Source organism: Sardina pilchardus, chromosome 5, assembly GCF_963854185.1.
Source record: "Sardina pilchardus chromosome 5, fSarPil1.1, whole genome shotgun sequence".
Taxonomy (NCBI): domain Eukaryota; kingdom Metazoa; phylum Chordata; class Actinopteri; order Clupeiformes; family Clupeidae; genus Sardina; species Sardina pilchardus.
In genome coordinates, this window is record NC_084998.1 from 23,741,724 (window position 1) to 23,768,048 (window position 26,325).

The 26,325-nt window shown below is 43.4% G+C and overlaps 1 protein-coding gene across 3 annotated transcripts; it reads right to left on the bottom strand.

The window, feature by feature from the left end:
• Positions 1-1,285: 1,285 nt before the first annotated feature.
• Positions 1,286-26,166, bottom strand: rbm27 (RNA binding motif protein 27). Of its 3 annotated transcripts, none has more exons than XM_062537015.1 (20): positions 25,966-26,166; positions 24,991-25,109; positions 23,225-23,370; positions 22,830-22,909; positions 22,238-22,494; positions 21,112-21,441; positions 19,074-19,301; positions 17,294-17,434; positions 16,904-17,048; positions 16,072-16,225; positions 14,338-14,547; positions 13,898-14,014; positions 13,586-13,714; positions 13,301-13,375; positions 12,330-12,563; positions 11,885-11,989; positions 5,349-5,585; positions 4,282-4,365; positions 3,999-4,118; positions 1,286-3,213 (listed from the first exon to the last, which is right to left on the bottom strand). In XM_062537015.1, the coding sequence occupies exons 1-20, from the start codon at positions 26,022-26,024 to the stop codon at positions 3,106-3,108; spliced, it is 3,078 nt and encodes a 1,025-aa protein (XP_062392999.1). In that variant the 5' UTR covers positions 26,025-26,166; the 3' UTR covers positions 1,286-3,105. The 3 variants fall into 3 exon arrangements, with proteins under 3 accessions (XP_062392999.1, XP_062393000.1, XP_062392998.1); XM_062537016.1 differs by having other exon boundaries at positions 12,375-12,563; positions 17,285-17,434; XM_062537014.1 differs by having other exon boundaries at positions 17,285-17,434.
• Positions 26,167-26,325: the final 159 nt, after the last annotated feature.

Sequence of the window (26,325 nt, forward strand, 5' to 3'; positions counted from 1 at the left end):
ATCTGGTTGATATTACTGCATCCACCAGCTTGTCCTGGAGGAGCAGCAACACGCCGAAGATCTCACTTGACATGTTTTATGGATATGGTCTTGGAGGGATGTGACAGGCGCGCCGAGCATTACAACGGGACTCTGCTTCTGATGATGACCCTGCCATTGTTTCTTGCTTTTTTGCCCTCTCCATATCCACCCCTGAGCACAAAGACAACACACAACTGCGCACACTTACACATACACATGCACTCACTCACACTCGCTCTCACACACACACATACACACACACACACACACACACTCTTGAGTGCTCATCACCCCAGCGACAGGGGATGAGAGAATGACGAGGGGGTGCTGGTGTTGGGTTGACATCGGCTCCCGGGAGGGAGGGTGAATGTGGGGGAGGGGGGGCAGGGCTACAGTGGGGGGGTGCACAACGGTGCTTACATTAAATCACATCCACTCCGAGTGGCTTTCACTTCACTTCCCAAAGTAAGGAGTGGCCATGCATTATTCAGCGGCATTTGAATATGTCAAAGTCGCTGAAGCTAAATGAAGTTACCCGCACTCAGGCAGGAAGTTTACTTGGGTGGTCTGGACGGGCGTCTGCACACAGGCCCCATCAGGTCTATCCAGTCAGTGGACCAAAACCAGTCAGCTTACCTGTTCCTCAAGTGACACAGCCAAGATATTAGTTAGGTAGGTAGCCAATTTCCCTGACACAGTGGGTGCCTCTCATTCGTCTTTTATACATCCTCCTTTCCTTCCTCGGTCCTCACTGATCTACATAAAGAATGATGGGGCGGCAACAATGGGATTGTCTATCCAGTGTTAGTTATAGATCAGTGGGAACGAGCCTGGAGGATCGAGCATCGAGGATCAAGGATAGCTGTTGAGAGGCACCCAGTTAATCGCCTTGTAAGCACGACAGGGAAAGAACCAGCTGTATTTGTCATTTCCACTGTGTTCATTTCATGTTCACTGTTCTTATTTCCTCCAGCTTTATCTTATATGAACTAGTCTACCTGAGGGGAAAGCATGGTCTAATTTTTTTTAATCAAAAGGCTATCCACTGTTATGTAGTGTCTAACACAAAAAATGTGAAGTTATTAGATTACAAAAGCAGATATAAAGATCTACTTTCAAATCAACAGCCTGACCAACGCCAGAGTTCCTGCAGTGCATGAGAACTTCAAGCCCAGTTATAAAGGCGTGACGGATTTAAAGCAAATGTGTGTTTTCACTCAATGATAGGAAAATAAAAGACAGACAACGTTCGATTCAGGTATTATTTCTGGAATGGTGAGTTTTTCATTTTGACTTTTTTTTTTTTGTCAAGATGTTGAAATTATTATTTTTTTTCTCATTTCATTTCTTTTGGCCAAATTGTTTTTTTTTTTTTTAATGTGTTTGTTCTGATATTCATAATGAAACCATTCCTCCTTCTTTATTGGTAACCAAACATGCAAATTAAAAAATCATTTTTACAAACAAAACTTAAAATACATCCACATATTCTGCAATATATAAACAGTAATATTTCAAACCTTCTCACTAAATGTTCTATGCATCATACCACCCAATCATGGTAGCACAATGTTTTAAAAATAAAGAATATCAGGAGATCAATATTTTAGTTTTTTTTTCACTGAAATAGTCCTGCTATTAATATCATAGCAACATATATTTTTTCTGAGTTCACAAATTTCCCAGAAAAAGAGACATTTTTTCATCCTGAAGTCATGTACAATGACATAAAAGGGTACAAAAAGCAGGCCATCCTAATGGTTGAGAGGAGTCACGCCCTTACCAAATTGAAGCAGAGATACAGGAAAGGGCTGGTGGATGATATGACCTAATCATACCTCATCATTATCTCGTTATATTGTTAAATACCGTGTGTAAGTACTAATAACAAAAATATAGATATTTCATCAGCATTGCACACTCACACGGGCATTATGGATAGCTCTCTTTACCGAGGGCATGTCAAAGGAAAGGAATGGGGGGGGATATCTACAGCTCTATGAAAAACATATGCCCCATTACTGACAGGCGTTAATAGGGGGGTAATTCTTGTTTAGAAATGCTGGGAAAATAACCGTTACAAATGGGATGGTGACGTTTTAAATATGCTGCTATAAATAAGGATTTTAGAAAGGGACAGAATACTTTCTCAACTCAAAAAATAAATCACAATTTAAAAAAAAAAAAAAGGGAAACCATTTTGTCCCCAACTTCAACATTGAAATGGCTACCATGTAATAAAAGGTATGAACAGTCATTCCAAACTGCAACATGTACAAAATTTACACAGAAGCTCAACAGAAGGAGGCATGTATCTTGTACAAATCCAGCAGTCAGCTGATTATGTAAGGCAAAATAATGTAAAACCAAAAACCATACATTCAAAACAGCACTATACACAAGTCAATTGAAAACAATGTTTTCTACCCATCCTGTTCCAAAGATCTCTTTGGTATGGGATGAAATAATGCAAGTTAGGGATTCCTTTAAACACTTTACAGAATAGCTGTGCCTCAGTTTCCATGGATACTGTATTTACACATAGTGGCACAACAAGCATCAGGGGGTAACTGCAATGATAATAGGGGGAGGTGGCTATTCAAGCATATAGTTTGAGTAGCAATATAATCTCAACGGACTTAATTTTCAATGCCACATTTAATTTTTGCCTTCAATGCTATTCAGGATGTTGTCACCTGCTAGCTCACTATAATATTCAAATAGTTGGGAGCAGGTGCACACTAAAGAAATGTAAGGAGGAGGAAGAGGAAAAAAACAATGTTTTGAGTCACAACTCTTGTGTTACAGCACTGCAATGTAATCAAAGCCAGAGCAGTTTGTGATCCTGATGTTTCAAACCGGTTCATCGGCACAGAGATTAATTATGCAGTTATCAAAACAGTGTGGATGCACTTGCACTTTGCGCAATACACATCTACACTCAACAAAATATGTTTTCCTTCAGTCAATGAATACTGGTTTAGACGGTAGAGGGTTTGACCTGACAGCTTTGATTTCCAAGTTAGTCTCTGACACCCCACCCACGACATAAAAATAAAATTAAAGATAAAAAGCCAGATGCATTTATTTATTCCATCGTCTCCACGAGCGGCTTTCTCCATCTTCGTCCTCATCGTCGTCATCCTCCTCCTCCTCTTCATCTTCAGCGAGCAGGGAGGAGCTAACATGTTCCTATGGAAACAACAACAAGGACACCAATTACACAACAGTAGCAGGCTAGGAGTTCCAAACTGACAACTAAAATGTGAGTTTCCTTACATGTGCACACACACAACTGAGGCCTGTATAGGGTTGCAGACTACAGGCTGAACACAGTGGCCCATGTCTATTCTTTCACATGCAAAAACGGCAACATAAGGTTAGCAGTCTAATGTAGATAACATTCACAAAATTAGAAGAAAACAGGCTGCTACATTGCTATGCTAACTTATTTGTTTTTTTTTAAACACGTTTTTTTTTTTACTCGTTTTGAATATTTAATTATCAACGTTTCAACTATCCTACCTGTGACATCACTATGTTTCTAGCTGACATTTCAGACACACTTGGGCTTGCACATACTTTCACTTTAGAATGGCGTTAAAGTTTCAAAATAAAAGTGGTAGTTAGTTTAGTTTCAGAAGAGTCACATATCTTCCCAATTTACAATATAATTGTCTCTGCGGAAACTGATTGATGTTACTGTATCCAAAGGAAAAAATTAGACCATGTGAATGACATTCAAGACTTTGTAAACAAAATTCAATACTTTTAAGGCCTTAATCTGAAAGTATTAAGAAACTTCCAAAAATGTTAAGAACCCACAGGTACCCTGTTATATGGTGTGTGCATGTGTGTGTGTGTGTGTGTGTGTGTGTGTGTGTGTGTGTGTGTGTGTGTGTGTGTGTGTGTGTGTGTGTGTGTGTGTGTGTGTGTGTGTGTGTTTGGGTTATGAGTGTGCAGTACTGCAGATGTACCGTTTTGGCCTCCTCCTTTGGATCCTCCTCTGAGGGCTCGGAGGACACGGAGGGCCGTTTGGCCGTGTACCAGGAGATCTCCAGGAAGCGCCCCTTGAACTTGGCGCCTTGATTGGCAGCCTGAGAACAAGAATCAAAGTGAGCGCGACTGAGCAAACAGGTACCTTCGAAACTTTTAAATGACAACAAGACGAATATGAGTTTTTGGGAATGGGAATGAAATGCCTGTTGAATGAATAAATAATTAAGAAGGGAAAGAGTTCAGGAGTTGAAGGAAACTTACGCTCTCTGCTTCGCCCCGCGACTTGAAGGTCATGACAACACTGGTGGCATCCTGCTCACGGAAATCCTCGACCTCGCCAAATTTCTGATGCAAAAAGAAAACCAAAAACACGTTATCGACCCATAAATAGCTTACCTTACACAAGATTTCCAAAATGATTTGATCGCACATAAACTCTTACAGTAATTTCCTGTGTATTAGCCGCATTGTGTGTAAACCGCAGGGCAGTGTTTTATGCAAGTTTAAAGAAACAAAACCATATTATACCATATTAAATGCCTCTGTGTATTAACCTCATAGCTGGAGAAATTTAGCAAAATCAATGTGTAAGGCACGGCTAATAGTAAGGAAATTACAGCAATAGGGCGAACAGCATTTCTGACAGAACGGTTCTTATCGCTTGTAATAAGACTGAACAAGTTGCTAGTAGCAGGTAGGAACACCAACCCCCTCCAGCCACTAGTAGACCCCGTGGCAACAATCACGGAGTGTCAAAACAGACAAAATTTAGTGGCAGCATTCCATTTGAATCTCCAGCACAAATCTGAATGAGAAAGAGCTGCTATGCTAGGCCTATAAACTCTACAAACAGATACTTGTAGGACTGCCGTCCACACATTCCCTCAATATAGTCTCAGAATTATGCTTATGGTTCGTATTTACCCTATTTACGTGCAGTGCAGTGATAACAACTGAGCTACTGAACTGTAGCTCACGAGAGCATTTTTTTTTTTTTAAATATATTTTTTTGGCCATTTTATGCCTTTATTGACAGTGACAGTGGAGAAAGACAGGAAGTGAATGGGAGAGAGAGCGGGGGTGGGATCCGGAAAGGGGCGGGAATCGAACCCGGGTCGCCGGCGTGCGGTGCAGGTGCCCCAGCCAGTTGCGCCACGGCTGGGGCCCATTTTTTGTTTTTTTAATACCGTTTTAAAATTTTTGGAACATGAGAGCTAACCGAAGCAAACCACTCAAGTTAGCTTCGTATTCTCGCTCCTATGTAGCAAAATAAATAAATAATAATAATCATATATCCCCCTCATTCTCTTCTCCACACCGCCTCTTACCATGAAGTGTGGCCTCAGCTCGTCCTTCTCCTCCTGCGTGACGCCTTGGATGATGAACGCCCGTGGCCGGTGGTCCACCACCATGTGGTTGCCGCCGCCGCCTCCCCGACCCCCTCCGCGGCCTCGGCCCCGGCCCCTGCCGCCCCGCCCGCGAGTGGGGGGAGCCAACGTCGGCCGTACCGGCGCCACCGTCGCTGTGGCCGCAGACGCGGCCGGGATCAGCCCCATACGCGTTGCCTGGGGACAAACAGCAAGTTGGTTAACCCTAGTACAGCTCCTGGGTTATAACCAAGGATCACAGAGCGCTCCACATCTAGAATCTTTGGAATCTTTGATTATAACTAGAAATAAAAATAAATAGATATGACCTACACAACCTGGCTGACTGCACTTTATGTTGTCGTTTTAGAGTGAATGACATGACATGAATTCATAATCAGTATCCACCTCACCACTGCAATCCCTAAGCTGCTTTCCCCTAAATTAAGTACTGTAATACACACCATAAACCGTCCAATCAATTCTAATCAATAACAAAAAACCCCCCAAAAAACAATGGCAACCAACTGCATAACTTCACACAGGCCTTTACTGTTAGGCAGCATGCATGGCCTTTGAAGACTTTTCTTGAGAGCTGTGACCAACTCCCACCACCAAGCACACACCACACACACACACACACACAACCCCTCCCCATTAATTGTCTCCTCTCTCCTTTCTTACAAGGAACATCAGCTCAAAGTTTAATGCCGTGTAATGCAGCAGTGTTGGGCTGCTGCTGGAGCCGGCTCGTTGAGCGAGGGTCCTCTGGGCTTGGTAAGTGCCTGTAGTTTAATGTGCTGGAGAGGGGTAAGCCCATGCATATTTTACACACACACTAATTTAAGCACACCAGCGGTGGAAAAACCATGCTCCGTCTGTATATCTGTGTGTGTGTGTGTGTGTGTGTGTGTGTGTGTGTGTGTGTGTGGTGGGTTAGTAAGTTTGAGTGTGTGTGTTTGAGTGTGACAAAGAGGTCTTCCTTGTTAGTGATGCATGTGCAGGGTGACTACATGGACAGAGTGCTATGGCACATTTAGATTTGTTTTCCTCATGTTTAGATCTCAACATAAGCTATGCCGTAGGACATAAAAAAAAAAGGCCACGACCACTGTACTATGGAGTGATCCCGATATAGACATGTGGGCCCTGGTTTTAGGAGTGCAAAGAAAATGGAAAGGGACAATGATGGCACACACACACACACACACACACACACACACACACGTTAGTGCAGTTCTCCATGTGTCTCTGTGTTTAGCACAGGAGTTTTTCAGAAGTTCTGGTTCGCTTAAGTTCACCATCTGGCCCCAACCTCACAGTCTATGGTGACCCTGCACCCACACCCTTACCCATAGCACAATGGGCACTCAAACACTACTCATGCACCTGTAACAGAGTTGAAAATAACCTTAGCAAGATAATGTGAAATCTCTCAAAAATTCTGATATTACCATGTTATTGCATTCTCTATTTTTATATACACATTGTTTTTTACATGCTGAAAAGGTTTTCATATGTTGTACCCATTCACATAAAGATGAGACATTGCGGCTGCAATTGTATTTTCATTTCTACTCTGCATTTCAGTGTTTAGAGCACTTGCGGTCTTGCGCTTCCCGTACTCCAGTCGGAGCTTAAGTCTGCTGGAGGAGAGCTGTACATGGAGTGCTCCGTGAATCATTTTGGGTTTTAATACAATAGCATGTCTGTCTTTCACACCGGTTAGAAAATAAGTATTTGCATAAGTTGTACTAACAGATATCTCTGCAAGTGAAGCTAGAATGTTGTATTTCGATTGTATTTAATCGAGCTATTGTAGGCTCCGTCTTTTTGGCGGCAGCCGCGTTATGTTCGCGAGCTCTATGGAGAAAACGGTTGCAATTTATTGACTTCCTTTTACGTTTATACTGTAGATTTGGATGTGCCGTCCCAACTCATCTGATATCAATGGATTTATTGTTTTATGTATGAATGCAGGTACGCTATACTGTCAATGAATCAATGTTTGTTGTGTGGTGAGTCGATGTTGTATGGAAAACAAAAGAAACTATACGATCACTAGGTGTAAAATGCCCACTCTGTATGTAATTTTACTTTGCATGTGTTTACGTTAGTTCGAAGTTGAACAGGCTATGCATTCTTGTGTCTGTATTCAAGAATAGCATAGGTAATGCTAGCCCAGTTAGAACTTTAGTCTGCTGGAGATTTGGATGTGCAGTCGCAACTCATCTGATATCAATGGATTTCATGGATTAAAGTGAAAAAAACTCATCTGACTGAAAATATTTTGTCCAAAAAAAAAATAAAAATTGACACACGCAAGTGAGGCAAATCAAAGGGCCTTAGCGTAGAACTACATAATATAGGGCCATACAGACTAATTGTACCCTACGTTTACAAGTAACACATTTTAAAGTAGGCCTAGCTATTCAATACTGCACACTGTTGCTTATTAAGAGTGCTCCGAGGGCCGGCCATAGCCCGTTGGCGGCCGCCGCCCCCCCCCCCCCCTCAAAGAAAAATAGGGGGTTGGGGGTGTCACTGTCACCCCCGAGAACATTTATTAAATACTGTTATGTAAATGCATAAATTCTGTGCACTTTCAGTCAGAGATTAGGGCCAGCATTATGCCTAAAATGCATGCATGTCTCCAAAACATTCCTCACCTGTTATCAGACATGCATGAAAACAATTAAAACTCACAGCCATTGGTTAACCGTCAGATAGGCCTCTGTTATTGAAGATTTGGAATAATTGATTTGAAATGTAATATGCTAAGGAATTCTGATGTTTTCTTATGTCAGGATATAATTTGGTGTAACTTTACTTAGTGTGATTAGGTGACATGTTGTTTAATTAAAAGGTGCATGTCACTTTAAGACGTTTTAGTTGTTGGGTAAGAACGTGATGCACGGCAGAAATGTTAGGAGTACCACGGTATTTCTGACCGTGTTGGTCGTGTCAATTGTATGAGAACTGTGCTGTTTGTTACAATAAACATTCAAGAATATTAACTGGAAGACAAGACGTTTTTAAAAGAACACGTGTCAGTCATAGGACTCCTATTATATAAGTTTCGTTTATTGGAAACGGACCTACGACTTTCTCTTTGAAGAAGACAAATTAGGCAAACTGTATAGACATAGCCTAAGCTACTGGATCCATTTGAATTGTATAAATTAACCTTGTTGGCTTATTATAATTATTTTTAGAGAAATTAGCAGTTAAACTAAACAGTAGGATAGCCTAATAGTGGCGTGGCGCAGACACACACTTTTCCATTGTCTGTCTCTGCGTTTCGGGCGCACCCGACTCTATTAATAATGACCGAAAGTAGGCTATATCCATGTTCTTTTTGACTATTCATCTTTAAGCTCCCCAACACTGCCGACCTCTAAGTAGTCTAATTTGATGAGATCGGGGAACTAGCAAATGCGGACAAGAAGTCATCGCAAACAACGCAGAACTTTGCGCAGCTAGTGCGTTGATGTCCTGAAGCTATTCTATCCACGATATTCCGCAGCCAACAATGGGGGTCGCCATGACACCGAGACGGTTTTCTATTTCCGGCGAAGCTGCATTGTATCTGTTTTAACGTGACGGTTTACGGTGCTTAACATATCATAACGCATATAAAAGTCAACTTTTCTATTTTATATCGGTTATATGTGATGCAGTATATACATGCTGAGGGCAGAATTGCCAACATTTCGAACGAAATCTAAGTTGAGGCATAACCTAGTTTGCTATGGAGAACGCACATGTTAACAGAATGAACGGAAGTTGAAAACAGTATCGTAACCATCGCAACGCGCTTACTATTACAACTGGCGAAACTACTGTTTATTTTCATTTTACTTTTATGAAGAATAATTAGCCCAAATCATAGACTAATTAAACCGAAAAAACGACAGCTTTCCTGAACTTCTGCAAAGCTTGTTTGACCTACAAAAGCCTAATAAATCAAGACTGTTCTTTCATCTGTTTCAATTGGCCTTTCTCTCGTTTATTATTGTATAATTATGATGATGATGATGATTATTATTATTAGTAGCAGCCTAATAGTGGTAGTAGCCTAGTAGTAGCCTAGTAGTAGCCTAATGTTCATCAAAGCAGTTGCACGAACGCATTTATATTATTGATTTATTTATTTATTTATTTATCGCACAACGAAGATTTTAACATAGGCTAAAACACAGGCCTATCACAAAACAGGGTTCAACAAGAGGTGTAACCATCACTGCAGCTTGCAAGGGAGATCGCGCCGCACAGCCCCCCCCAATATTTTCTCCCCGGATCTGCATCAATCTCATGATTGACCTCTAGCGCCTCCGGTTGACGGAAATCCGTCATATGACGGAAAACTTTAATCCATGGGATTTATTGTTTTATGTGTGAATGCAGTGAGGGCAATAAAAACACCCAGAAGAATTCCTGTGTGGAATTTAAGGGCCTATAAACGACAACCGATAGTTATCGGTTTGTTGTGGCCGATACCGATGTTATGACGGATAATAATGAGCCACTTTCGAATTTGAAAAGGGGACAGCATTTATTATGTTAAATTTAATCATCCTTTAACCCAATAAGCCCTAAGCTGTTTTAAGGGCATTTTCACTACCTTTACTTAGAAGCATTCGTCCTGGTCATTGTAAGTGCCATTCACACATGCTACATACGTTTTGTTTTTTTTCCAGCACAGTCTAAGCTACCCAGATCTGCCACAATATCATGCATTAATACTTGCATTGATTTGATTTTACTTTTTAAATAATAAAAATATAACAAGCATACTGCATTGACTGCCCTGAATCTGGCAATTTAAGAACCATGGTGGAGGGATACTTTGGGGCTGAGCAATTTACAGAAATATGTGGAGAAATAAATGGCCATTTGTATTTAGTGATGAAAAATTACCTTTCTGTGCAAACATGGGGTAAGTCGAGCTAAAGGAAGTTATGATTTTGCGGTCACTTCTTGTCTCCTCTTTCATCTGACATGCGTCCTATATCCATCCAATCACGAGTTTGCGAGTAAATCAAACAAGAGTAAGGGTACGTTCAGACTAAGCGTCTTTTTCTGACAAAAGAAGTTGTGCAGACTGTTTTCTCATATTGAAAAAAAAATCTGCCAGCGTTTTTATTCCAAAAGCAGCCGGAAGCGTTTTTATTGCGATAGGCAAAGTGACTAACGTACGTGTGGACACAAAATATCGCGAAAGAGAAAAATGGGGTTGACTATTGCTTTAGTATGTTATGGCAAAGTTGTGAAGTCATGTCAAACATTTCCCAAAAGCTCAGACACCTAAAACGAGTCTCTCGACCGATGTTCTGTCACCTTCACCATTTTTTACCTGTTGTCATGGGAAACCACAGGTCTCGTTAATCCGCTTGTGATTGGTCAGTTGTAAAAAAGACAACTGACCAATTTCTCAACATTTCTCAACTTCGAGCTGCAGAAAAAAGACGGCTGCAGTCGCGTTTTAAAAGAAGCCGGCAACTTTTTTGAAAACACGGTCTCCTCCATAGGGTTATAATTTAAAACAGACGCCGGCAGCTGAGAAAAAGACGCTTAGTCTGAACGTACCCTAAGGGTTGCACAACAGTAGGCGAAGCTATACGACAGTACTAATTTTCTCTCACTTCGTCTGTTTTTATAACACAGAAGGATTGATGTATTTTCTATCAATGGATAGCGCTTTGTCTCCTCTTTCATCCGACATGCATGCCATATCTATGCAATCGTGGGTTCGCGAGAAATTCAAACGAGAGTAATGGGAGGACGGGTGAACACAGCAGTATAAACTGCAAACCTGATACAATTTGATTTAATTTCATGATTTTTTTTTCAATTTTCATACTTGGTGGTACAGACAAGTGCCTAGTCTCGTTGGAAAGCCTCACTTCTGCTCTTTTGTGCAATAGAGGTCTCATCTCGCTGCAACTAATAATCGCAGAGCAATGTAACAGAGAAGTGAATGAGTGTGTTTTTTGACACACTTTGTGTCAATCAGGCTGTAAGAGTTTGTTTATCTCTCCCCCAACAAGCACAGTTAATTGCAGACACACCAGTACAAGGAGGTAATTTGCTCTAGGTAGGCTTTACTTCATGAACTCTGCGTAGATTAAACTGAGGACCATTTACGGGAGGATTTTGGGCAGCATCTAGTCAACGCAGATCCATAGGTGGCCCAGCGAGGCACTCAACAACCACCCCCCACCTGCATCCTCGTTCTCTCTCTCTCTCTCTCTCTCTCTCTCTCTCTCTCTTGCTAGCCCTTTCTTGCTCTTTCTCTTTCCCTCTCCCTCCCTCACTCACTCACTCACTCACTCTTCCTCACTCACTCACCCTCCCTCACTCTCCCTCACTCTCCCTCACTCACTCTCCCTCACTCACTCTCCCTCACTCACTCTCCCTCACTCACTCTCCCTCCCTCCCCCTCACTCTCACGGGGGAGGTGGTGTATTGAAGTGGCCCAGCGGCCTGCGGCTTACCTCGGCATGCAGCTCGGCCAGCTTCCTTTTGAGCGTCGCCGTGTCCTCGCCAGAGCCGAGCTTCATGTGGATGTCCAGCTCTGTGTCCAGCAGCTCCTTCTGGGCCTGCAGACACAGCGTCACACAGATCATACATCACGTTAGCGTAACCCGGATTTAGCACATATCACGCATCAAGATCATATCATATCATTCTCCCCCTCTACATTACTTCATACTGTTCACTGCAACTCACTTTTGTAAGTCACATATCCTAGTCCTTGAGAAATTAAATCATAAGCAGATACAACTACAACAACAACAACAACAACGAGAGCCGTCTTGGCTGCTCCCCTGAAATATCAATTCACATGTTTCCTTTGGCACTAGACAAGTACAAGAAACGCAGACACCAGAGGAGTGTGGGTAGCAGGTAGTAGTAGAGAGTCTGAGACAGCATCTCCACCTTGGGGGGTCGTGTGGGGGTCAGGAGGGGGTCGGTGGCTCTTACATCCGTCTTGTCCTTGGGCTGGTCGCTTTTGGGGGGCGCCTGCGGCGTGGTGCCGGCGGGCCGCTGCAGGGCCACAATCTCCGTCTGCAGCGCAGAGATCATCTCCGACAGGCCGTTGAGCGTCTTGATGATGCCGGCGCGCTCCTCCGGTTTCATCGTCCGGTTGGTCTCCAGACGCCCGATCAGCACCTGGCCAGGTGGGTGGGGGGGGGGAAGAGAGCAACGCGGCCCAGTGTGAGTGACATCACGCTTTAGGGATAGTACCTATCCACAAGCTATCCGCCACCTGAACATGCACTAAGCACTTTATGGGTTACTTCATAACCTGATCTACCTCTCTTTACACAACTGAACCTTACTGCTGCTTTCTCTGTAAACCATGCACCTTTTCTTTGTGTATTAAGTGTTGTTACCCCTGCTATTTATGTGCCTGTTTTCGCTTCAGTCTTGTGATGTTGTGTTGTCATTATGTGTGTTATATGTGAGCATACCAAAACACAATCTATCAACTATCTTTATATTGCTGAAATGGCTATAATAAACTTAAACTTGACAGATGATGAGCAGATGAGCAGATGAGCAAAGGCAACAGATCAGAGGGTCTTAACCCCCCCCCCCCACCTGCATCCCTCTTTTCTTTCCCTCCTCTCTTTTTCTACTCTTTCATCAGAGCAGGTTACTAGCTGCCTATGGGCTTTCACAGTCATTCTGTGAAATATAATACTATAATGTAAGCTACTGATTAAAAGATTTGCAACATTTCCATTACAGCTATAATGGCCACTCCACAAAATTGCAATAAAACTACCCATCCACACACACACACACACTATAATAATAGGAACTCATCTGAGAACTGCATACCTATTATGCTGTTTATACTGTAGCTGCACTAATGGACAAATAAACAGAGCAGCTTCTTTTACCTTCTGGCACTCGATCTGCATCTCCAGAATTTCTTGTTTCTTTTTCCGCATTCCTTGTTGCAACTTCATTGCTTCCTGAAATAAGAATAAGAATAAGAAAAAAAAGTGAACCAATAAGCCAATGCAACAAACCTTTTTATGAGCTTAAGAAGTATTGCCAGTCTGGATCTCATCATCTATGGAATAAGTACTTACACTCAACAGTTTTGGGGATAACCTTTCTACAGTTTAATCATCACAGGCTTATTAAGGGCTTTAATTTCAAATCCTCTGACGCAGCCTCACCTGCTTCTTTTTCAAGACCTCCTGCGCTTGAAGTGCTTTGGCCGTTTTCCCCAGGGACTTGGAGGACGGCTTGAGAACTGTTCTCGTGTACGGCCCTTTCAGATGACTTCCCCCTGCCGATGTTGCAGCCTGGCAAAAGAAGAAGAAGGGTTAACTTCAGTTACCTTCATCTAAACCCACAATCTATTCACACAGTCACCTGTACAATTGGCCAAACACAATACCATGAATTCGGTTCTATTCAAACAGAAAATTCTCCGACTTTCCGCCGGGCCGCTGTGTGGGTGTTGCGGACTCAGAGGCCCTACTCACCGTGGGCAGCTCCGGGCTCGTGCCCTTCGGGTCGGTCGCCCCCTGGGTGGCCGTGGGCAGCTCTGGCCGGGGTTTGGGGAAGGTGTTGTTCAGCACATAGGCCCCTGGGTTGTGCTGCTGCAGGGTTGGAAAAATGAACGACAGAACAAAGAGAACACTATAAAGAGGGTGCCGCCCGGACAAAAACAACAACAGCAGACTTCTGCTGTCTTTTTAGACCGCAGAACATGGACTACAGGCTTTTTCTAGTGTGTACTACATGTCTAACTCTAATGTTACCTTTGGACAAAAGCATGTGCTAAACACCACAAACAACACTCTGCAGTTACTCCAGATACTATTCCATTTCCACTCGCAGAATTTCCTCTAGCCAGTGTCCATAGCCTGTGTGTGTGTGTGTGTGTGTGTGTGTGTGTGTGTGTGTGTGTACACACTCTCACCTTGTGTGGGGGGGCGTGCTGTGGAGCCAGACTGGTGCCCTGGCTGCTGCCGAGGCCCTGCTCCTGCTGCCCCCCGGTGGCCTCGTGGTGCCAGTGCACCCGGATGAAGCGGTTGTTGAACACGGCCTCGGTGCTGGAGATGGCGGCCCGGGCCTCCTTGTTGGACGTGTACTGGATGAGGGCGGCATCCGGGTCACCCCCAAACATTACCTGGGACACAGACAAGCAAGTCTTTCATGATTGATAATATAACAATGAGAAAATAACACTAAAATGCACTTGCAAAATGGTCATAAGCTCACAGGATCAGGCCAATGAGGTAAGCACTACCAAATGTGACCCTGCAAGGCAAAACCAGTTGCTTTGGTAAAATTTACAAAAATAAGTTATTGCTCACATGAACTGCCACAAACTAAGCTTTCCAACAATATGTATATTGAGGGTATTACAAAAACTATCGCTAGGATAACCGCATCCAAAGTTGACATGGTTTTCCCATCACAATATGCCAGAAGAGGAGAAAATCACCTTTTTAAGCGGTGTGGACAACGGGAGTGACTGCTAATGTGTTGTTGAATCTTCAACGGGTTTAACAGTCAAAACGTATGTTTTTCTGTGAAATTTATTCCCGATATGAAACTGTAGACTGTATACTGTCAAATTATGCGAAAACGTGAAATTCAACATTTTAACCCGGAAGTTTATTTATTTTCTCAAAATAGCATTGTGCTCAAGCGACTGATTTCACCTTACAGGGTTACAAACGAAAAGTCCTCACTATTTCACTCGTAACAAAGAAGGTGGAGAGTGACCCAATTAGGGATGTTAACCGGTGACTGTTTGACCGATGGTTGACCGTATCCACGTAAGCCGACCAAAGTTGTCGCTAGTCGGTTAAAAAACTACACTACAGCTAGCCATCTCATTCCAAGAAGATCTTTTTTGCGTGAAGTTAAAAAAATACCCCTCACACTCAATTTTTCATAACGCCTGCTTGTAGGCTAGGGCTAGGCTACGTAATAAACCAATAACAACATTTGGCACGAGGTCACAGCGGTGGCCGGTGCGTCTTTTGCAATCTGGAAGTGCGCTGCTTTATCCATTGGTTTTATAGTGTTGCAGTCTAGGCAACTTTCCGCATAAGATGGGCTCAGATTTGGAAAGACATTACATCTACATTTCAGGAAGGGTCATCAATGGTAACAGATAAGGTAATGATCATCTTTCGTTATTATTGTTAGCACTTCCTCAAACTAAGCTGCGTCTCTTCGGAGCTGTCGTTTTCACAAGTGAGCCGCGGCCATTTCAGCTTCAAATGAGCTTCTAACGCTAGACACACGCCTTTATTTGCAACGCGATCACCTTGTACCCAAACCATTTTCGGAGCAAAGGAACCATTTGTCCTCCACTTACAAGCTCCTTGGTTTGCAGGACTCATTTTTGGCGCTGTAGGATTTAAAAAAGTGACGTGAGTGAAAGGGCGGCGCCGGGGCTATATGAGCGTGGGACAGAGAGATGAGAGTTGGGAAATTGCGTGGCTGTTATTTCAAATAGCATAATTTATTTTAAACGAATCGGTTAACCGGTTTCAACCGGCTAATGAGCCTCGGTGGTCGGTCAAGAAAATTTGTAGTTTTCGCCATCCCTAGACCCAATGGCAGTTCTTTAGCTAAAGCAACCTAATAACAAGCAGTGAATTCAAATAAATCAGTTGTGATTTACATCTTTACTTACCTGAATATTTACAATAGTCCCAAACTTGCTAAAGTGCTCGTTTAACTTGGTGATGTTGTTGAGATCCCGTGGGATCCGGCGCACCTCCAGTTTAGTGTTCATGTAGTGATTCTTCTTCGGGAAGTTGGGCTTGTGTTGGGAGTTGAAGTTTGGCCTGAGGAAAGGAGGAACACAATCTTTAGGAACATTTCATAGAAACGTCTCACACAACTCTCAATGATTTTCTCCTTACAGGGGAGCTACACCAGGCGCATAACTGAAGCGTTCCGTTCGTGAAAATCCATTTTAGAAGACTGGTCTATTTTTTTTGAATGTACGCGCCACTGTCGCGTCTGGTGTAGCTACTTCCATTGATTATAGGTGATTAACTGCTGCAGCATACGCGAACGGAACGCTTCAGTTACGCGCCTGGTGTAGCTCCCTTGTTAGCGTTCCCTCTGCTAGTGAATGAAATTTGCTAGTGAATGAAAGCAGCTGCACAGAAAACCTCTGATTCACTTGAACCAAGAGGTTATCAGTGAATTGCACACAACCACACTGTTCAGCATGCTGCGTCTGCATGAGCCCCTGTTACTGGACAACTTCCTATGCATTTAGCATGACAAATCTGGCAACATCATAAAATAAAAAGCACCTCCGCTGCTATAGCATACGCATGTTTAATGGGGATCTGTCAGACTTCTCAGGCTTGCCTTTAGCCCGTCACAACCACGCCAAAGCGTCCACTCCACACACACACACACACACACACACACCTAAAAAACATCTGAGTTACAATTACAGCACTAGTCATACTGAGCTTCGCACAGAGACAGACGTCCACACCACTCACTTGTCCATCCAGGGCTTCTTGGGGGGATGGGGGCCGTCTGTGGAGCTCAACGGCCTCTTCCTGCTCTCCGCCTCGGAGTTGAACCACGACTCGCTGGTGGACGCACTGGTCACCGAGGGCTCTGTCTGGATCACGATATTTGCAGCTATAGAGAAACACCGCAACGGCTAGTGAATTGACGTTATCCAACAGCGAACAATTGTAAACAAATAGCTGAAGACGTGTTCTATTAACCAACAGTATATCACAACTTTGGATTAAGGTGTCCGAATCATTTAAAATTTGATCCATTCCTTTTTAAAAGAGAAACATGCAGTAATCTTTGAGAATCGGTTGAATTTGGCTTGAATGAGCATGGCATATGTGGGGAAGTTGACTGACATTCGGTACCTCGCGAGCCCTGGCCTTCTCCGGAGGTCAGGCCTATGAGATAGGGCCTCTGCGTCTGGATCCGCGGGATGAACTGCCGGTACTGCGGTCGGCTGGTGAGGCCTGGAGACTCTGGGTTATACGCCTCGGAGTCGTACGAATCTGACCAAAGGAAAGGGAAAAGATAGGTTGGCTATTCGGGCGACCATTTGAAATGAGCAATGCCTGTAATTAACATTTTAAGCAACAAAACCTTAACGCTCCCCAACCAACTTATGGTAACTTAGGGCAGATTTCAACAAGTTAGTCTTAAAAAGATTATCTTAAGACTATAACGAATGATTTCATGGGGAAACAAATATGAAATAAAATCAATCCCAGATCTATTACCAAAGTAGATACACGTGTTCTCTTAAGTTCTAAATAGGCTAGAATGCTTTTTTTTTTATTTTATTTTATCAGATATCAGTTCCACACGTCTTGCTATGATTTTAGCACATTGTGAAATACTGTATCTGTACCATTGAGAGAAAGAACTATAATGTCAAACAACTTCAATCTATGCAGCTAAAAATATGTTTTACTGTTGAAGTAACCTTAAATGAGGACTGAAATAATTAAGACCTATCTAAACTTATTTAAGATCTTGTGCATTAAATTCACATATTTAAGATCTTTGTTTTTTAAGGCCAAAAATTCATAATATTCAATATGAGACTTTTAAGACCCTGCGGAAACCCTGGCAACCCCCCCGCCCAAAAGAAGCTCTACTGACCATGTCAAAAAGCCCAATCCTGTCCAACCCAATGAGAATAGCATAGGTGCTTACATTCCGAGAGAGAGTACTGAAGGTGGATAGGCAGAGAGGAGGAGGAGCAGGAGGAAGAGGGGGGTGCAGGGGGAGGAGGGGGAGGGGGAGGGGGAGGTGGAGGTGGAGGGGGAGCAGCAGTGGGAGCAGGAGGTCCCACTCCAGGAGGGGCCAGAGCAGAAGAGGAGGAGGAGGAGGAGGAGGAGGAGTTCCCCGGTGGAGGAGTGTCTGTGACAGTGGTCGTGATCAGCGGGGCTCCTACAGGTGGAGACACAACCCACACTGACTCAGCCCAGCGGGAGTGAGGACTGACCCCCACCCACACACACACACACACACACACACCCCCTCCACCTCAACCACGCTGTGCACCTCCACCCGCTACACCCAGCTCTAGCTTACTCCAATTTGGAATGATAACGACCAGCTTTTGGTTTAGTGTAATGTCAGCACCTGTGGCTATTTCATGACCAAGGAAATACCTCATTGCTTAAAAACATGCAAACGGCCTATACAAGCCATGTAAAATATACTTTATTTGTAAAATAGGGTCTACTTACAGTCTATGGTGCTAGTCAACCACTGGCTGTACTAAAAGGCCTTAAGCACGTTATTTAGCATGTCATGGAAATATTTTTTCTATTTCATACACTATTGAAGCATTCAGGCACAATTCACAAATTCTAGAAATTCAGACCGACTACAGGTACTCAACTGAAATCATGCTCATCTACAAAATTGCTATGCTACAGCATCTCAAACAAACAGACAACGTGTAACAATGTCAGCTGACGAAAACAAATCTGTTTTATCTATGCAAAAAAATCTATTCATCTATGCTGAATGCAATCTAACACCAACAAATAGCATGACTACAATCTTTAATGGCCTAAAACAATTGAGCGTGATCTAAACGCCAGCAAATAGCATGACTACAATCTCTAATGGCCTGGAACAACTGAACGTGTCCACGCTAAAGCTAAAGCTACTCACCAGGCATGGGGAAGAGCCCTGGGATGGGCGGCTGCACGTGTGGCGGGGGGGGCATCCGGATGTTGGGCGGGGGCTCCGTCATGGGGGGCATGGGCATGCGGGGCATGGGCATCCCTGGCGGAGGCGGCGGGAACGGGATCATGGTGGGCAGAATGACGTCGTCCACGATCAGGGGGTCGTTTCCATGGTCGAACGGACAGAGGTCGCCAGAGACGCAGAAGCCTTTCTCTAAAGACGAGAGAGAGGTCAAGGGTCAAAGGGTTAAGCGTGTGCACTGGAATTGAAGAGCGCAAAAGCTAGCTCTCACACTGGCCATGTTTACATGATGTTTTTAATTCCGAATTAGTTGATTCAGAATTAAATAGATCGGAATTAAAATATTCTCCTTCGAGTTTACATGGAAATAATAATTCCGAATTGGCGTTTACATGGAACATACGTTAATTACGCTTTATTGTATTCTGCTGAACGTCTGGGGGTTGGGAAGGGTTCCGATTGGACAGGCGGCGCATGAACGTAGCCTAATAAGGTCTACCGGAAGAAAACAAACTTTAGCTGGCTAGCAACTTTTTTGTCATCTCGGGTTAACGTTACAGCATGGACAATAACATAATGAAAACGGGTTTCACAGTAACTCTGATAATAGGCCTACTATTTAGCCAGCAGCTCGAGAATATTGTCAAGCTTCACGTTTGCTAGCTGAGGAGGAGAAGACTGTCGGAGAAGGGGGGAAGAAGACGGAGCCGAATTAACCATGAAACGAGCATGCGCTTCTTCTTCCTCCTTGTACGAGCATGCGCCAAACAAACGGAATAAACTTTTAATCGGAATAAAGGTTTACATGATCAAGGAGGGGAGTTAATTCCGCTTTAACATCGGAATAAACCAACCACTTAAATCGGAATTAAGTTTAATTCGGAATAATCATTTTCAAGCGGAATAAGCGTTTACATGGTCTCTTTTAAAGCGGAATTAACTTTTATTCCGATTTAACTTGGTTTTATTCAGAATTAAAGCTCTCATGTAAACGCAGCAACTGATAAATAGAAATACATCTAATCGAAACAACTTCATCTTTCAGCACTTTTAAAATAATACAGAAGTTTCACTTGTCGGGATTAAGATGAGAAGCTAAACAGGCCTTTTCTACGAAAGACATTTAAAATAAAAAAAAGAAAACTGCTGCCTCCACGCCAACTGCAAACAAACATGATCTTTCCGCAAAACTTCCTTTGATAACCCTAAAAGCTCTGAATTCCCCACGCGCAGGGCTGGTGTGAAAAATACCCTTGGGCCCCAGAGACAGAAGGGGTATATATAAACACTATCCCCTGATACCCCTTAGCCCATCACTAATACCTCAGGGCCCTAGAGTAGAGACAGTGACACCTAGGTCATTAGTGTTATTTCACATACAGGCACACACACACACACACACACACACAAAACATCAGACTGCTAAAAACATCTGAGCTACAATTACAACACTAGTCACACTGAGCTTTGCATTCAAGCAACACCAAACTGAATGCATCATTGTTCTAAAAGCAGAAAGACTTCCATTATTTCACTGATGGCAGAGGCAGACTCACTGAGCCACGTTCATTCCCATTTCACCATTTGTGGCATTTGACATTATACTAGAACACCATTGTGGGAGACAACGGCATGGTTTAAATAGGCTACATGTTCAAATAAGAAGTGGCCATGCCTCTGTCCCAAACATACAGTCAACATTACCAGAAAAAGAAATTCAGATGACCAGATTTCCACCCCTGGTATAACTGGCCCAGATGACCATTTTTCCTGCACAGTTTTTAAAAGGTAAAACATACCAACATCTCCCTCCCTACTTGAAAACTGATAATATCAATATCAATAACAACATCAATAAAGTAACTTCCTCACCAAACATTGTGCAATAGACCCATGACCTATGTATGTGGAAGAAAGAGATACCAAGAGAAGAGGAACAGATGTGTGTGTGTGTGTGTGTGTGTGTGTGTGTGTGTGTGTGTGTGTGTGTGTCTTTGCTCACCGTCGTAGTCCCTGCAGCGTTGCTTCTTGGAGGGGCTGGCGTCCACCGACTTGCTCTTGTCTTGACTCAGGTAGAAACTGGACCAGCTCTCCGTCGTGTTGTCGGGCTGACGAGCCGGCGTTGCCATGGAGACGGAGCCGGGGACCGGCGGGCCTCTCGAGGAGGACGACGAGGAGGAGGTGGAGGAGGAGGAGCAGGGGGGGAACTTGTGCGGAGGGGGATTCATGTTGAGCAGGTAGGGGGGAGGAGGAGGAGCGTTCCCCATGGGGGCAGGCGTGGGGATGTAGGCACCCTGCTCCTTCCTCTCTTGCTCAAACTTGGACCAGTGTTCTGAGGGACAATAAACACACACATTTAATAATGATGTCAATCCACAAAGGGCAGCCAGAGGTTTAAGGAGAGTAGATTAAAAAAAGGCACTTAGGTCGCGGTCTGCCCATTACTTCCTGTCAGACAGATCCTTTATAGACAGCCCACATAAGACTTTTTGGAATCGGAACAAAACCAGAACTCTTACACGTAGCCTTCAACCTTTACTCAATCTCCTCAGTAGTACTACCTCTTTATGCTCTTCCTCGTATCTTCATCTTTCCAAGGAGCCTTTATCTATTCATCCGTCGCATTGGCACCCCTGGCACCTTCCATGCTGCTTTTCTCCCCTGACGGCCCATAATTCTCTCTTCTACAGTATATGCTTTTAAACTCTAACCTACCATACACTTCCCTTCTCTCCCATTCTCCTTCTACCACTATCCTCTTCAACACGTTAATTACTAGAAGTGTAGGTACTAGTCATTGTTGTAGTATTTATTGTTACCTATACCTGAATTGTCTTCTGCAGAGAGAAGCCGGGCAGCGTCGATGACCAGCAAGCTAGCCTACTACTAAGTTTAACATTGAGGGCGTATAAAACCCCCAACCCCCCCAGAGATGGCACCAGTGTGCTGTAGTATTCATTGTTACCTAAACTCTCCACTGCATTGTAGCATTCATTGTTACCTAAAGTCTCCACTGCATTGTAATTTGAATGTTTTCCTCCATTAAGCATCTGCTAAACGAACACAGGTCATGTCAAAAGTTCTTCCATCCATTCCTCTCGTTCACTCGCTCTCAGTGGCTCACTCACCTGCTCTCCTGCGCCTGTCCTGCCTGTCCTCCTCCCTCTCCGGCTCACCTCTCCCGCGGCCCCTGCTCCCGCTGCGGCTCCGGCTGGTGCTGCGGCTCCGGCTCCGACTCCTGCTCCGGCTGCGCCCGCGCGAGCCCCCCCGCCGGCGCTCGTGCCGCTCGCGGTACGACTCGCCGCCGCCGCCGCCGCCGCCCTTGCCGTGGCGCTCCAGGTCGCGCCGCTTCCAGTCCGTGCCCCGTCGCCGGTCATCTCGGCCCCTGAGGGGGACGACACATCGGTGCTCGGTTCACATCGTGTCAAGCAAGCGGCGCTGCCTGCAATCCTTACTGTTTACGTTTACTCTACAAGCTCGATATGGCAGAACAACAACATAAACAAAAACACATACATACAGACACGCAAGCCCAACACTAGTACCTTCCAAATGACACCATAAGCTGTTCCTAGTAATGCTGCAAAATGCCCTTTGCATTTACAACTACATCTGACAAACAGTGTAACGAGTCAGCCTCGCCAAACTCATCCTAGTGCTCCATGCTTCCAAGAGCACAAATGCAAAATGCAATACAAAACACTTATTCCCATGCCTCACCTTGACTCATTAAAATCTGGGCGGTTCCTCAGCGGACTCCTCCGCCTCCTGACTTCACGTGCATCTTCTGCGTGATTCACCTGGGAAAGACAATACTCTCAAGCAGCGCTCGGAATGTGCACTCACACACACTATGATCTCCTCATTATAGCCAAAAATGTACTGACTTCACCAACAACGATTCGATGTTGGCAACACAATAATGGCAACATGACAACACTAAACAGCTAAGCTAAGCACTAAGCTCTAGTAAAAAGAAAAAATAATATTTCAAATAATATTAATGTGGCTTTGGATTAATCACTTATTTACTTTTTCCTTGATTTTCTTTATACAAAATAATAATAATAATAATAATAATAATAATAACAACAATAATAATAAGTCATCAGTACCTCCTCTTCCTTGCTTTTTTCCTTCTCATCTGGCTTCTGTACCACCGGTTTAGGCTCCTCTTTGGGTGACTCCTTCATCGGGGGTTTCGCAATGTAATTTTTTGTCACTAAACTTTCAAATAGTTTGTCTACAAAACCTGCAGTTTCTGGAAATTAAACAGAGGGGAAAATGTAAAATCAACTGATTGTAAAATACTCAAATGAACTGGATGCATCATCAGAATATTCCAACTACATTCTACAAAAATAAACAAATGAAATACAATTAAAATATTTCCACTAACTATGTGAAGTGTAGTGTAGTGTAGTGTAGTGTATTGAATAGCCAAGTGTACAAATTGTTTAATCTGCCTGGAGAGGTTACACTTGTTCTGAAATGTCTGATGACCTAACTGGATTACTCACTTGGACTTACTCCAGCTCTGTAGCTGTGTAAACAATAACTACTCTGCAGCTTTCAGAGGTGTATACTACAAAGCCAGGTTACTGGCGTTACCCAGGTAACTTCAGGAGTAACTGCTGATCTCCAAACAACAATACACCTAAGAAGCAATAGCTGCACAATGCAGTGTTCTTTTAGAAATCAGCTATTGTGTGTACCAGTCTAACTTTGCATAACATGGTAAGTGAGTACAACATCGACCCAATTCACTTTTGTTGACCAATCTACATGGATAGTAAATAATTTGTTTTAGCTTCATGGTGACCAACATGGTGTTCACCAACAAATCCGTAACTAATGTATACTTTAATGGGAACTAGGATGTGGTGCGAACAGGCTGTATACAACACTCTCTTATGTTCTTTTAATGACAGTGGTTGACCCCAGTCAAATCCAACATGCTTTTAGATGGACAGGGAAAGGTAGACATCCAGACCTTGTACAGAGAACTGTCACTACAATTAAGAGTTTGCCAGTGAGATAACGGCAGTGATATACCATGATGGAGTATGTCAATGGACCTAGTGCAAATGGATATTACCATATGCAATGAGGTGAACGCGCAGTGCAATTATTGGGAGTCCAAGAACAATGATCACAGCCTATAATATTGTTGAATGCCTACCACTATATCTGGCCTAGACACAACTATAAACCCAAAACCATATGCCCAAATTTGAGGAGTTTACTGTATCTTAATTCACAAAAACACTTTGTTTTGTACCGTCAGAAAATACTGTTCTTTCTAACATTAAACGCTGAAAAGATTAGCAGAATATTGAAAACACTTCACAAGGATGCAGAGCTAAACAGCAAATTGAAGACCTGATTGGGCACACCTGAAACAGTTAATCAGGCCTTTGGAAGGGATCTGGGATTTATGCTGTGGTGGCAAATAGTTAGACTTAGTCTAATAAAGGTTAAATGAAAAATGCACGACACACAAAAACTCTAGCATAGCATAGCAGTACAGCAGAAAAGTTGCAAGTTTATGCCTTGCCACCTATAGCTTCACCAGTGTACATTTCCTCTCCTCCTCTGAAAGTCAAGTGAGAGATGGGATCTCTGTAACCCAATTGGATCATCTCTACATCAAAATGACCGTTACCTGCTGATTGGGGGGTCATAACTGATATTGCAACTGTCCCTGCTGATAGCCTGTACAAAGTGAACTAACATGAGTCTTTATGACAGGTCGCATTTCATTGTGGCTGATCAGGCTTTATGACAGAAGGTTGCATTTCACTATGGCCTACTCCAACTTGTTTCTTTGAAGACGGCGCGGTTTATGTTGTTGGCAATTAGATGTGTTGACCATTCTTACCTTGTTGAAGGAACACATCAAGTTGATCAGCACACAGGGCTTTCAGCTCTTTCTCAGGTTTGTCCTTCTTCACTAAAGCCACTACGTAGTTGGCTAACGCAGAGGGGTCAGCATCACATCTGTAAAAGGTTGAGTGTTTAATATGAGGGGTTGGACAATATTCAGCCGGAGATGACATCCATGGCGAAACTATGCTGGAAATTTCCCGCTGTAGATATTATGATGACTGACGTCAACTAGCGAGATAAGCAGAGCAAAATAAATCTGCTACCGGTTTGCAACACGTGTATGCAGTCTGGATAAAGATGCTGTTCTATCTGCAATAAATGTTGTTTACTACAAGCACGAGGCGGCCTAGCTAACAGCATATGTTAGCTAGAAAGGCTAACTGTCTATAAATGGATATGGCCTTGGCCTCATGAAAGATTTCACTTCTGCAGTGTTCGTGTATTGCAATCATGTGGGTGCTTAGGCTTACTTAAAGAGTGTTACAAGAGATAAACTATCCCTATACCCATCACATCAATCATGCACATTGTAGTAAAATAAACAGGCAATTTGAGTTACTCAAACTGAGTTCAAAGATTAACGTTACTGTGATGCGTTGACTAGACGGCAAGTCAGCTCGTCAAACTAACGCTAGCATGAAAACAACCAATGAGAATCCTTAGATAAACTGGCTAACCAGAATGCTAGGGGGCTAGCCAGCTAAGAGAAACTGAAGCAAGCGAGCAGGGAAATCCACAGTGAATTTAGATTTCAGTCATATCTCTATATTTAGAGATTTAGTTGGGGATGATGTCAATGATCACATATCTTACGTCCACTACAATGTCAAGATTAGACTCACCACTTTCCCACACACAACGCCAGCTAGATAGTTAGCAACCTTACCAGCTAACGTTAGCTATAACGATGTTAGCGAGAAAGCAAGCTAGTGTCAGCTAGCGAGAATGTAAAAAGTCCATCACTCACATTGGTTCCAGGAGTTTCGCAAGCCATGACTTCAAGGCGTCAACATTTTCTATGATCATCGTTACAACGACTTTTATACGGACTATAAACAGACTGTCTTGTTGTATATTCCTACTTTCATCGTCAACAGCTAAAATTATTCAGTTCGGGCCTTTGCTAGCTAACTAGATACCTAGTGGCAGTCACTTGCACGTCGGACAAACTGCTTTACGTTCGAATAGGCATGGCAACGTTAACAGACAACACTAAGGACCAATCAGGTTTTCTCATGAGGGGGCTGTGTGAAATCTACCAATCCTAGCTTCGGATTCTTCAACGAGGAGTAATGTAATCCGCTTGTGGGCTTTTGCAGTTATGTAA